The sequence below is a fragment of the Mus caroli genome, unplaced genomic scaffold (genome assembly GCF_978045245.1).
Source record: "Mus caroli unplaced genomic scaffold, Mus_caroli_1 scaffold_12, whole genome shotgun sequence".
NCBI classification, from domain to species: Eukaryota; Metazoa; Chordata; class Mammalia; order Rodentia; family Muridae; genus Mus; species Mus caroli.
The window spans coordinates 59,134,754-59,148,697 of record NW_028227267.1 but is presented as its reverse complement, the minus strand read 5'-3'; the positions used below and the strand labels follow the sequence as shown (position 1 = coordinate 59,148,697).

Sequence of the window (13,944 nt, the reverse complement as noted above, 5' to 3'; positions counted from 1 at the left end):
TTAAATACTTATTCAAGTAGGGCTGTCCTTCCTAAACCCTCAAAAACAGTGCCACCAACTGGGGACAAAGTGTTTAAACATTTAGTTCTAGGGGGGACATTTCATTTCACACCACCATAAATACCTAGGCTGGTTCCTTGGCTAGTATAAAGAGTGTATGATGGACCTGAGTGTGGGGGCATCAACAGCATGTGCTGGTTTTGATTCCTCTTGACATATATCCAAGGATCATGAGGTAATTCAATTTTTGGCTTTTTGAGGACCGCCTATGCTGATATCCATCACAGCAATACCAATTTAAGTTCCTAACAGTAGTCCATGAATATTCATCCCTGCCCCACCTTTGAACCCTCTCCAGCCTTGCTTTGCCTTTTCACTGTTTGTTTTGTTGATGATGCCATTCTTATTGGGGTAAAGGGGAAATACAGCATAGTTTCAATTTGCATTTTCTTGATGGTTAAAGATGTTGAACATGTCTTCATGTAATTATTGGGCATATTCAGCTATTTTGACAAGTGTCTGCTCAGTTCTTGTGTTCATTTTTAATGATTGGATTGTTTCTTCTTGTGTTACTTTTTGCATTTTCAATATATTCTTGCTGGAGGACTTTCTGGCCAGTTTTTTTTCCACCCTGCATATTATTTCTTATGTGGTGGTGGAGCACATCTTTAATCCCAGTACTCAGGAAGCAAAGGTAGGTGAATCTCTGAGTTTGAGGCCAGACTGGTCTACAGAGTGAGTTCCAGGACAGCTAGGGCTATGCAGAGAAACCTTGTCTAGACAAACTGTAGTAGTAGTAGTAGTAGTAGTAGTAGTAGTAGTAGTAGTAGTAGTAGTAGTAGTTGTAGTAGCAGCAGCAGCAGTAGTAGTAATTAAGACTTATTTTGCAGGAGTTGGTCCTGTTCTTCCACCATCTGGGTCCTGGAGATTGACCTGAGGCTGTCAGGACTGGAAGGGAAGCACCTTTACTTGCTGAGCCATCTTGCCAGCCTCAAGGCTTTTTCTTCATTTCAGAAATTGAGTCCTTTGCTATGCAGAAGGTTTTAGATTTGATGCAAGTTCATTTTCCTTAGTAATGTCCTGTTTAGTAGTATGTCTTTTCCTGTGCCAATATCATGATTATTTACTCACAATTTCTTTTATTTTAGAAATGTCACATGTAACATTGAGGTCTTTAAGCCCCTTAGGGTTGCCCTTGTACACGAGAGGCAGGCATTTGGTGTCACTCTTCAGCATTTATATTCAAGGTTATTATTTAAAGGTATGTACTAATTTCTGCTTTTTTTCCCCCAGTTTTTCTTCTTTTTTCTTAGTTATGTTCTTTTCCCTTCATTTATCTTGGAGGTTTGGTGTTTTCCTATAAATGACGACAGTCACTGTGGTTTCTTCCCAATTCTCATTGCTTGACCTTCTAGTGATAATTACTCTTTCTTGTGTGCTTATGGTGGTGTTGATATTAGTTTTCTTTTGCTTTGGTTTCTTCCAGTATTATATGTGAAGCTAGTTCAGTGGTTATACATTTCTCAGTTTATGCTTATTTTAGAAAGTCTTTACTTCTTGTTCAGCTTTGAAGGATAGCTTTGCAGGATATAGTGGTCTAGTTTGGCAGTCATTTTTCTAACAGTCCCTAAAGCACAGCAACGCATGCCCTCTTGAGCTTTATAACTTTTGGTGAGAAATCAGGTATTTTATGATTATTCTGTCTTTATCTCTGACTTGGATTTTCTTCTTGGCAATTTTAAATTTTCTCCCTTGTCACAATTTTTTGTTATTTTAACTATAATGTGTTGTGATTCTTTTTGTCATGTCTAGTTGGACTCTTAAATGCTTCTAGTATTGGGTTGTCTACTGAAAAATACCTTGTTAGCTTTTAAATTTTTGAAGAATTATAAAAAGCTGCTATTGATTATAGTTCCAGAGCAGGCTTTATACAGGTATAAAATATGTAGGTAGATTTCAAGGGATAACATGGTAAAGGTCAACTTTCCTAATCTCTTTTAACTCAATGGTAAAGTTGCATTTGTGTCCTATCAGTAATGAGTGAACATTCCTGTTTTTTCACACCATTTGAATATTCAACAGAGCTAGTGTTACAGGTCTGGGCCATGCTGTCTGTAATGGTATTTTACTTTAATGTGGGTTTTCTTTTCTTTTGAACACATTTATTTACTGCTCACCTCTGGCAAAATGCTTGCTCATTTTTTTTTAATCTAATTTTGTGTTGTTTGCTTTTTTAGGGGTAGGGGGGCTGGAGACAGGGTTTCTCTGTGTAGCCCTGGCTGTCCTGGAACTCACTCTGTAGACCAAGCTGCCCTCGAACTCAGAAATCTGCCTGCCTCTGCCTCCCAAATGCTGGGATTAAAGGCATGTGCCACCACTGCCCGGCATGTTGTTTGCTTTCTTATTGATATGTGGGCACTGTTTGTATATTTTGGATACCAGAACTGTACTAGATATTTTATAAATGCTTCCATCACTCCAACTCCATGACTTCTCTTTACATCTTAAGTGTGCCATGTTTTTGAAGTTTCATCTTTTAAAAAAGCCAATGCTAAATCTCAAGACTTTGAGCAATAACATCTATCTTAACTTAATTTTTTGTGATAGTTATAAGATATGTCCTTAGATACACAGACTTAAATATGAGTTTCAAGTTGTGCTATAGCACTATTGTTGAGAAAGCTATCTTTTTTTCCATTGAGTTATCTTTGGTTTTAGTCATTTTTTGAATAAGTCTAATTCTGGGACTTTTCTCTTCTTGTGATACATTGATTTAATCTTTTGTAATACATCTTAATTATTGCAATTTATATTACAGTAAGGTATTGGGGTTTTTTTTTCGGTTTTATTTGCTTGTTTGTTTTACTTTTGTCTTTCCCTTATCAATTGTATTGGCTATTTGGGGTCTCTTGCTCTTTCCTCCATTGCATTATTGCCACACTTATGTCCACTTGTGTGTCTGAAGATTTCCTGTGGGAGAATAAGTTATTCTTTGTTGGTTAGGCTCTGCTAGCCAAGAACAAACCACAGACCCAGGACCATTATAAAAAAGCTCTGGATCCACCATCCTCCAAGAGCCCAGACTCCAGGTATCTACATCTTCACTTCACAGACCCTTCCACCATGAGACTGTATCTGCTCCTCTCTACTCTATTCTTCCTCTTGGACCTTTTACCCCAAGGTAAGTTGGTGGCCAATTATTGGGGGAATATTCAGTTTAAAAGTCTCTCTGGAAGGTCAGAGATTAATTAATTTCACAGTTTCAGAAACCCAATATCCACAGCTCCACTAAGATTATATCAGGAGAAAACAGACATACATTGCCATTAACCCAAATGTCAAATGGGGTCATGTTGTTCTATATCCTTTCTTTGGATTCCTTGGGAGACATTAGGAGTTCTTTGTAGATGCTTAGTTTTCTTCTAGGACATTTTGCAGCAGTATTTAAGCAGCATTTGTGAGGACATCTACTCTCTCAAAAGAGAAGATGGAAACTCCTCAAGGAGAGGTGATGTTCAATGGGGGTCACAAAGACCTGGACATCTATGAGAAGAGACAAGTAAGTATTCCAACACAAGTGAAAAGTCAGAGTCCTTGTTAGACAAGGAGAAGTTAGTATGGGAGTGAACTGCAGCAGGATGACTCCTAAATATACAAATGGAGATGGAATATATTACACACACTTATAATAGATCTTCTAATTAAAAAATTAGCTCACTGGCTCTGTGAGATGGGTCAAAATATAAACCAACAAACCCCAAGGTAACACACCTTGTGAAAGTTGTTATACATGAAAAATGCATCATAAAACGAACCTGTAGAATGAGAAGAGAAAAGGAACTGTGGACAAATAATAAGCAAAGACATCAAGTTGTAACGTCTTGGTACGTAACAGGTTTATGTACAGTAATTGAAAACATAAGGATGGGTTAAAGAATAGTGAGTGAGTACAACATTTAATAAACTGATCATGGATTATGTGAGTTTAGAAAAAAAATCATAATAAATCCAGAGAATGAAGGTGAAAGAGCCAATAAACACAAGAAGGGACCAAAAGAGTAACACGATAAAAACATTGTATACTTCACAGTAATTTGGTACTATTGATGAAGGAAAGACTAAAACACACTTAAAATAGCTACTTCACAAATGATGGAGTTGATACCATAGTAGGTGTTCCTAAGACTCAAAAATTAGAAGATTACAACTGTGTGTAATGTATCCCATATCTTGTATATTTAGGGATCTTCCTGCTGCAGTTCATTGCATCAATGATTTCGCACTAATCAAATTCCTACTAAGTTTTCATCACCAAGATACAAATACGCTATTGTTTATCTGACTTTTAAAAAGAGTATTTCCTTGCTTTTCCTGCTTCATTTTGTGGAAAACACCTTGAAGTCATGACCTGAAGTCTTAGTCTTGAAGTCATCCTCTTTCCATTCTCTCTTAAATATATCTCTATCAAACATTCTCCCAACCCTCCCTCTGTTATTGAAATTGCTTTTGCCTTCAGCCATTCATACAAAAGCTTTCTCACTGCGCACTCATTAACAATCACCACACCGTTGGCCCATCCATTTCTCATTGTTTTTTGTTTGTTTGTTGTTTGTTTGTTTTTGGTTTTTTGAGACAGGGTTTCTCTGTATAGCCCTGGCTGTCATGGAACTCACTTTGTAGTCCAGGCTGGCCTCGAACTCAGAAATCCGCTTGCCTCTGCCTCCCGAGTGCTGGGATTAAAGGCATGCGCCACCACACCCGGCTCCATTTCTCATTGTTAACTAACTACCTGTTGGCTGATTTTCCAATGTCAGTCCCTCCCCTCTTCATAATCTCCCATATTCAGTCATTCTGTTCTGAGGTGGAAGTGTCACTTGTTTCTCAGCCTAGCTCACTGATGGCTCCTCCTCATATTTTCTGGTGATCCTTCTTGGAGGGGAGCCCCAAGGTTCAGTTCCTGGCCCTTCTCTACTCTATTCCCATTCCCTTTAATGACTTAGCGAGTCTCATTTCTTTAAATTCTGTTAGATTTCTTCATTAGAACTCTAGACTGGAGTATAGGATCCAATGATACACCTGATTCAACTTAGAGGTTTGATTTCAAAACTAGTGTGTCTAAAATAGGACTCACGATTGTCTCTCAGATTCCTCTATGGGGAGTTTCTGCACCTTAATGCTGTGGCTGTCCTGCCGGTGTGTGTGTGTGGAAATTCCTTGGATCTCCACTTATCCTTAGGGATTTTCCATTGCTGTACCACAAAGGTTCAGGTTCCTGTCTCTTTCACTCCATTTTGGGTATTGAGTGTTTCATACCCCGAGTGTGTCTTGGCTTCTGCCCTGTCATTAGACCTTACTAGTCTCTACTTGTAAATTTGTAACTAAAGAAAGAGATTTTTTTTCTCAGTTCCTTTTACAGGAGTGAATGATCTAAGACTCCAAGTAAGGTTTTTTTTTTTTTTAAAGATTTATTTGTTTTATATATGTGAGTACACTACTGTCTTCAGACACACCTGAAGAGGGCATTTGATCCCATCTCCAGCCCCTCCAAGTAAGTTCTTAATAGTATCCAATTTGGACCTCAAATTGGAATATCCTCTGCATGCCTGCTACATGTAGTTTTCTTGCTTACCATATATATCTTATGAATATTCACCAGAAGGTCATGAAAGAGAGGGAGTCAGAATGCGACAGAGACCCTGGGGATGCTTAAAAAAAAAAGCAGGCTAGAGAGATGGCTCAGTGGTTAAGAGCACTGACTGCTCTTCCAAAGGTCCTGAGTTCAAATCCCAGCAACCACATGGTGGCTCACAACCATCCAAAATGAGATCTGATGCCCTCTTCTGGTGCATCTGAAGACAGCTACAGTGTACTTATATATAATAATAAATAAATCTTAAAAAAAAATCACTCTACCTTCAGATGTTTGTTTGAAGTTTAGGGCACTCTTCTTGTATCTGTCAATGGCAGCAGCTTCTTCCTCCTGTCACTCAATCATACATGAACAACCTGCAAGCTTCCATGGAGCCCCCAGCTCCTACAATTAGCTTTAAAACCAAGGCTCTATCTTTAAAGCACCTTCCAACTTGTGCTCTTTCTTGGAGAAAGAACAAGTGCTTTTGTAACGTTTTATATCCTGTCTTAGTTAGGGTTCTACTGCTGTGAACAGATATCATGACCAATGCAACTCTTATAAGGACAACATTTTAATTGTGGCTGGCTTACATGTCAGAGATTCAGTCTATTATCATCAAGGCAGGGAGCATGGCAGTATCCAGGCAGTCATGGTGCTGTAGAGCTAAGAGTTCTACATCTTCATCTGAAGACTGCTAGCAGAATACTCACTTGCAGGCAGCTAGAGCTAAGGTATTAAAGCCCACAGTGACACACCTACACCAACAAGGCCTCTTCTCCAATAGTGACACACCCTGGCCCAAGCATATACAAACTGTCACATATCCCAAGTGGAGTCACATTTATTTCTATACTTTCCAGATCTACAAATGTTGGAGAACCCTCAATAATATAATCAGTTCAATGATATTAACACAGAATTTTAACTTGGCTCTGAAGTCCATCTCCACTACATTGTTTCCTCCACAAATAATATTCTTTAGTATTTTCTCTCTTGATGAAACATTTCAATTTTATTAAAAGTTTTATTGTTTTTATTTTATATGTCTGCGTGTTTTGCCTGACTGTATGTATGAACACCATGTGGACACAGTGTTCATGGAGGCCAGAATAGGGCATTGAATCCTTTGGAACTGGAGTTACAGATGGTTGTGAGCCACCATGTGGGTGCTGGGAACCTAATCCAGGTCCTTGGGAAGAGCAGTCAGTTCTCTGAATGCAGATCCACCTTTCCAGGTCCCACTTAATTCTTTTCTTGGAAGGTGGCATTACTGAGAACTCAATTCTATCATAATAGATATTTTATTGACTGTTTTTTATAAGCATATTTTCATTCACTTTCATTCTTTGCTGTGACAGTGATATAAATTATTTCATTATACATTATGTCTCAGAGCCTAGCCTGGTGGCACACACCTTTAATCACAGCACTCAGGAGGCAGAGGCAGGTGGATCTCTGTGAATTCGAGGCCAGCCTGGTCTACAGAGTGAGTTCCAGGACATCCAGGGCTACACAGAGAAACCCATCTTAAAAAACAAAAAGCAAAACAAAACAATTATGTCTCAAAGTTGCTATCTTATATTGGTTTTAATGTTCATAATTAATTGACACTGTGTAAAGTACCTTCTAAGGGACTCTTCTTGATTTACTGGGCTCATTCTTTACATGGCTTACTATGAAATCTCTGCCAACATTGGCCCCCTTATGCTTTCCTTTGTGATTTATTGTAGTTATGTCAGGCTTTTGGTTTAGTACTACTGCCTTCTGGGTAAATGATTTAAATATGTCTCTTCCTTCACAAATTTCTCCTGTCACCAATATATAATTTGTTATTAACATTTTGTCTTGTCAACATTTTCATCTGCAGTTTATATTCTTCACACAGGCCCATTCTTTCCATCATCTATGCTGTTTATATGTTGTGTTTTTTATAATACTCCCAACACGCTGCACACACACAGAAAACTGGATTCTATGACTAAGATACACTTAACCACTGAAATAGATAGTGCAGGACTAAACAGGGAAAGAAAACACAACTTCTGCTTTTTTTCTAAGCTTGGAGGAGTGAGTCCAAGGTGGAGAGTAAGATACTGGCTTCTGTCCCACTCACGCACAATTGCTTAACCAAATTCTCCCATGAGGGCTCAAGGGCCCTCTAAGAATGCCTAGGAGCACAGTGGGGCAAACGGGAAAGAAAATCTGATTAAACACAAAAAGGGTGTCTGTGAGATTAGCATTCCAAACCACCAGGGATGACTACGAACAAAGAGGAAAGACAGAAGTTACTGTATCAACCATGCTCACGGTGTACAAGCAGCAGGCTCTGCAGAGGACACTCAGATGTTTGCCATTAGGGTGACCAATAACCGGCCCTCCCAGGGAGATGGAAACAGAGAGACGAGGCTCACCTTAGTCAGCTCTACATAGAAGTAGACACTGTTGTTTCATACCAGGACTGGAGCTACCAACTCTCCTAGCAAGGATCGTCACTTTGAGCACCAATGATGCAAACATACCAAGTGGACCCAATATCAGGACCTACTCCCTTTCTTACAACCCCACTCACTCCTTGAATGCTGAACCATTTGTGTATTGAGCTCATTCACAAGCAGCCATGCACTGATAGTTTTCTGAGCATGCCCATGCACCAATTACCAAATCAGCCACTATAATGAAGTCACTCATGCACTAGTTCCTAGAGTCAAAGTCTACATCAAAGTCAAAATCTAGAGTCACTGCTATAAGGAGTTAACTTAGACCCTAGATCTGGAGCCAAATTCTCTCAGTGAATATTAGCACTGCAGGCTCAGTCACATAGACAGCCTCACCCAATGGAAGCACGGTTATTCCACAATATGAACTAATCATATACATATATGTATAATCATATACAACAACTATATGTATAGATCAATTAAAAAATAAAATAGAATTACTAGTTAAGCGTAGACTACCCCTACAATGTTTTCCCACGGAAATTTGATTCTGCCCCATCAAAAGGGAGAGAGGAAAAGAAGGCAAGTAAAAGTGGTAACAGCAAATATCAAGAAGACAGTTGCTGTATGCATCATGAGGGGAGATGCAATAAGGCAACCACAACATCAGAGATGTGACTCTTCACCCTTACGGTGGCCTGTAAGCCTGGTGCTAGGTGGATACTATTTTTAATATTACATGACTTTTTCTGACATGTTCCATCCACCCGTCCACCCATCCACCCATCCATCCATCCATCCATCCACCCATCCACCCATCCATTCGAGTCTTTTTAGAAATCTGGGGACTTAGCCTTCAGTGTCCTGTGTATCCACAGTACTCTCCCTTGGGTATTTTCTTATTGTTTTCATGATCCCAGAAAGCAGTCTCTGCTGATCCTCTCGGTTCCATCCTCCAGGGTATACCTGACTCATCACTATATGATTTTGTTCAAAGTGTTTGCCACTTTTTGAATCACCTCATTTCTTGAGCTGGATTTTTGTTGGTTGGTTGGTTTGGTTTGGTTTGGTTTTGGTACTGTTAGATCTCTCTATGGAATATAACCTCTGTGTAAATGAGGCATCTGGACTGTTCTATTATTATGAGGAGCAAAGTTTTGTGAGTGAATCGGTGAGAAGTTTGACATTTTGCATAAAGGAGGGAGGCAATGAAGAAATCAGCATATTTAGGACATCTACTTTGTCTTGTTTCAGTCTGATATTTTACACAGTAACTTATCTAGACTTTTCATGTGTTTATAAGAAAACTAAAGAGAAAGCTGTGAATAAGCATGAATAAGCTTTGGGAGAGGGAAAAGGGGAGAGGGGGTGAGTGTGGGGTTATCGTGTAGGAGCTGCTAAGGCAATCTTTGGTCTGGCTCCTTTCCCTCACAGAGAGAACCGTTCTGTCCTCACGTGTAAGGATGCCCACGACTTGACACTCACACCCTGACCTATTGCTTCCCTGGTTTTTTTTCTGCAGTTAGAAGCGGTTTAGGTGCGTCCGAGACGCTCTGCGTCAGTTTGCAGGGCACGTGCAGAAGAGACATTTGCAAACTGATAGAAGACGAGATCGGTGCTTGCCGGAGAAGATGGAAATGTTGCAGGCTGTGGTGGATTCTCATACCTATTCCAACGCCAGTTATCTTCTCAGACTATCAAGAACCCCTCCAGTCTAAGGTGAAGTAAGACCATAGTGAACAGAAAGGACAGCTCACACGGCCAGCTAAAGCAATGGAACCTGCACACCGAACACTTCCAGCTCTTTCATCAGGTTTTATTCAGCTTGCCAATAAACATAAATATTGATTTCAAATATGCCCAGATACCATTTCTTTATGACATTTCAAAATTTAAATAAAAGATTTAAATACAAGAAACTACTTTTGAGCTAGGAAAAAAAAAAGCCACTGCTGCTCTTCCAGAGGACCTGCGTTTGGTTCCCAGCACACCCATGTTCTCTTACAGCCATCTCTAACTCCACTTCCAGGGGACCCAACACCCTCCTCTGACTCCACAGCACTGGACTTGCACTTGGTAAACATATGTCCATGAAGCTAAACACAAATACCTATAAAATAAAAATAAAAATAATTTAAAACCTGCTGTTTCCAGGTCAGGCAGTAGTGGCACACGTCTTTAATCCCAGCACTTGGGTGGCACAAGAAGGTGGATTTCTGAGTTTGGGGCCACCTTGAAATACAGAGTGAGTTCCAGGACAGCCAGGGCCACATGGAAAAACCCAGTCTCAAAAAACCAATACACATTAAAAACTGTAATAGAAACTCAACAGATTCACAACTGGCAACAATGAAGGAAAAAATTATAAAACAGACAAATTCTCACAGACAGAGCCAATAAATTAATTAAATTAAAAGACAGGACACCAAGAGTTTGCAGATCATGTAAGAGTGGAGAGAATAATCCTGGGAGACGGGAGAGAGGAGAGAACTGGAGTAAGGTTAGAAGAAAATAGCTTGAAACAATACTTTAAGTTCATGAGAATTAATCAGAAACATGAAAGCAAAGAAAGAAAGTAGGGGGTGACAGGAAGGAGGGAGAACCTCGGAAAGCTAAGAGAAGAGGCTGAAAATCTTACAGCTTCCTTTGGAGTGGGGGAAGTGAGATAAGTTTCTCTGTGTGTCTTGGGCTGTCTGAAACTCAGTCTGTGGATGGCCTCAAACTCACAGAGATCCACTTGCTTTTGCCTCCCAAGTGCTGGGATTGAAAGTCTGCACCACCGCTGCCTGGGACAGCTTCATTAATCAATTCAAAAGGGAAGTTCTTAGCTGTCTTAGAGTTTCTATTGCTGTGACCAAACAGCAAAACCAAAAGGCAAGTTGTGGAGGGGAGGGTTTATTTGGCTTACATTTCCGTAGCACTGTTCATCATTGAAGGGAAGTCAAGACAGAACTCAACCAGGTCAGGAACCTGGAGGCAGGAGCTGATGCAGAGGCCATGGAAGGGTGCTGCTTACTGGCTTGCTCACCATGGTTTGTTCAGCCTACTTTCTTATAGAACCCAGGACCACAGCCTAGGGATGGCACCATCCACAATGGGCTGGGCCCTTCCGAATTGGTGCTGGGAATTGAACTCAGGACCTCTGGAGCAGCCAGTGCTCTTAACCGATGAGCCTCGTCTCCAGCCCAGCAGAAGGGCATTTGTAAAGGACTACATATGTCACTTCATCTAGCTGTGGGTAGTCAGCTAGCGCTAGAATACTAGGCATGAATCTGTGCTAGGAACTGAACCTGGGGCTGCTATAAGACAACCAGTGAGCTTAACTGCTGAGCAGTCTCTCTAGTCCCCTGCATTTATTTATGTGTTTGTTTGTTTGCTTGCTTATTTGTGTTTGGGCATTGCTTGCTTTTACGTCTGTGCATCATGTGTAGCCATTATTTATGTGTTTGTTTGTTTGCTTGCTTATTTATGTTTGGGCATTGCTTGCTTTTACGTCTGTGCATCATGTGTAGCCAGTGCTTGCAGAGGCCAGAAGAGGGAGTTTGATCGCTCCCCTGGAACTGGAGTTACAGAAGGTTGGGAAGTATAGTGTGCGTGCTGAAAAATTAAACTTGTGTCCTTTGGAAGAGCAGCCCATGCTCTTAAGCTCTGAATGGCCCCTCCATGGCATCTCCACACTCCCTTCTTCCCTTTTTTACTCCCACATTTTTCCCACGTCTGCTTCACAGCGTCATACCTGTGTCCTGCTTTTCCAAGACTGACATTCTCTAAAGTAAAACTCTTAGATTCTCTTACTCTCCTTATAAATTATTAATAACAGGTAAGCTTTCACTCACTGAAATTCAAGTCTCAGAAACATACCTACTTAAATAAAATCTACAAGGCCAGTGTTACTACAACTTTGATTAATATTCAATGTCAATTTACATTAGAGACAAAATGAAAGACTGATAAAGTGTCAAGTAACAGAATTAATTTGGTCAAAAGAACTGCATCTCAAGCACAGTGAATCAAAAATTCCCTACAATGTGTGCTCTACAGAAAACCCAAGAGAAAAATTTTTACAGGAAATATCTATAAAAGTGCTTTTGCTGTGGGCAGTGAATTATTGTCTACCTTGCTCAAAGCCAGTGAGTTCCAGCAGAGGGCGCCGCAGGCTTCTCCCAAGAATCCAGGAACTTTCTGGGGTTCAACTTTTATTAGGACCCTAGGCAGTTTCTTCCACATCCAAACTGTCTGTTCTCAGGGTTTCAGCTGGGGGCCCTGGAGCGGGGTGGGAGCAGGCGTGGTGGAGGTGGCAGACAAGGACACAGCAGATGAGTGGAGACCTCCTGAAGGGTGAGACATTTCATTCTGCCTGGTGGGCAAATCCATTTCTTCTCCGGGGCATCTTCAAATTTCCCTGTGTGTCCACAGTACCCAGGGTCAGCGAGTAGACTGAACGTTAGTAAACAGCTAGAAGCCTCTGCCCTTGCTTGCTCTCCTTGCTTAACTCTTTGTTTCCCCGTCCAGAGCAGACAGGAGCCTGGCAGAATTGGGACAGGGGGTAATTGTTCTTGTCAGGACAGTTCTTCCCCTGGTTCACTCTGAACCAGGAATTGTGTCTGAACTGGTGAATTGCAACTGTATCCGCTGGTAGAGTGGGTTCAATTATCCTGAGGTTCAGCGCAGGCTTTGGGCAACTGAGTTCCCCTGTTAGGGGATTTCTTTTGGCTGCTGTATTCTCTTGAGCATCTTCAGTTCCCACGCAGGATCCTGCTGAGCGCTCTCTGCCAGACTTCCCAAACTTGGTAAGAACCCTGTTGGCTTTGCCTACAGGTCATGGAGACTGTCGTTTTTAGAGATCAGTCTTCTGTATGTATAAAAAGCACCCGGGCAGGCTGCCTCAGGACAGAAGTCACATCTTATATTACCCATCTTATACCACTGGCCATTGCCAGCTTTGACATAACAGAGGTAATGTTCTTTGGGACAAGTAGCACTGACATGGATCGCCACAACATAGAGGGCACACACAAGTGATCCTCTATTAGGCTGAGACATGTATACACTCAAGGGACTTAGGGTAGCTCACTTCCCTGTCTACTTTGTCACCTGTGAAGTCTGAAAGTCAATTCAACACCAGCAGGAAACCTTCAACGCAGTTTGCGCAGTCAGAGTCTTGGGAGCCTGCACAACTGCCACAGTGGTATGTTTTCGTAGTGTGGTTTCCCCTGCCCTCCAAAGAATCTTTCACCTTCAGTAAACCCTCCAAGGCTGTGTCCACACTCTGAGCCACCTTGATATCCAGGGGGACGTCCAGGAAGGAGTCAAAGGTACCCGAGGTGCCCTGGCAGAGGAGGTACTTGATCTGAGATCTTCAGGAGCCTCCAAGTATCAACTCATGGCCCAGGGTGCTACCCTCAGATGCTGGTCCCCAGGCAGGCAGGATGCGTGCCTGACATTCAGAAACTTGTGTGCATCTTCCTGCTTGTGCCCGTGGAAGGCAGAAGTCAACACGAGTGAATGAGTGAGTCCGGGGTGACTTCCCTGGAGTGGAGGAGACTCTGGATCATGTGAGTGTCCATATCACACACATGTAACCTCTGTGGCAACAGAAGCTCTGAGAGAGCTCCTGAGACAGCATGTAGTTTACAAAAGATAGTGTGTCCTACAGTATCAAACATTTAGCCAAGATTTAATTCTTCACTTAAAAATGAACAAGGATGCCCATCTCGCTAGTATGTAAATTTGCTTTTGTCTTTAGTAAATGGTAATATATTATCTATCTATCTATCTATCTATCTATCTATCTATCTATCTATCTATCTATCTACACACACACATATATACACACACATATATGTGTATATATATATATATGTATAAATATAT

At 41.1% G+C, this 13,944-nt stretch overlaps 1 protein-coding gene across 1 annotated transcript; it reads left to right on the top strand.

Moving 5' to 3' along the window:
* The first annotated feature begins 3,123 nt into the window (after positions 1–3,123).
* On the top strand, positions 3,124–9,798 carry LOC110309947 (beta-defensin 109). Its single transcript, XM_021182692.2, has 2 exons — positions 3,124–3,181; positions 9,593–9,798. Exons 1-2 carry the CDS (start codon positions 3,124–3,126, stop codon positions 9,796–9,798), a joined length of 264 nt encoding a protein of 87 aa, XP_021038351.1.
* The last annotated feature ends 4,146 nt before the right edge of the window (positions 9,799–13,944 follow it).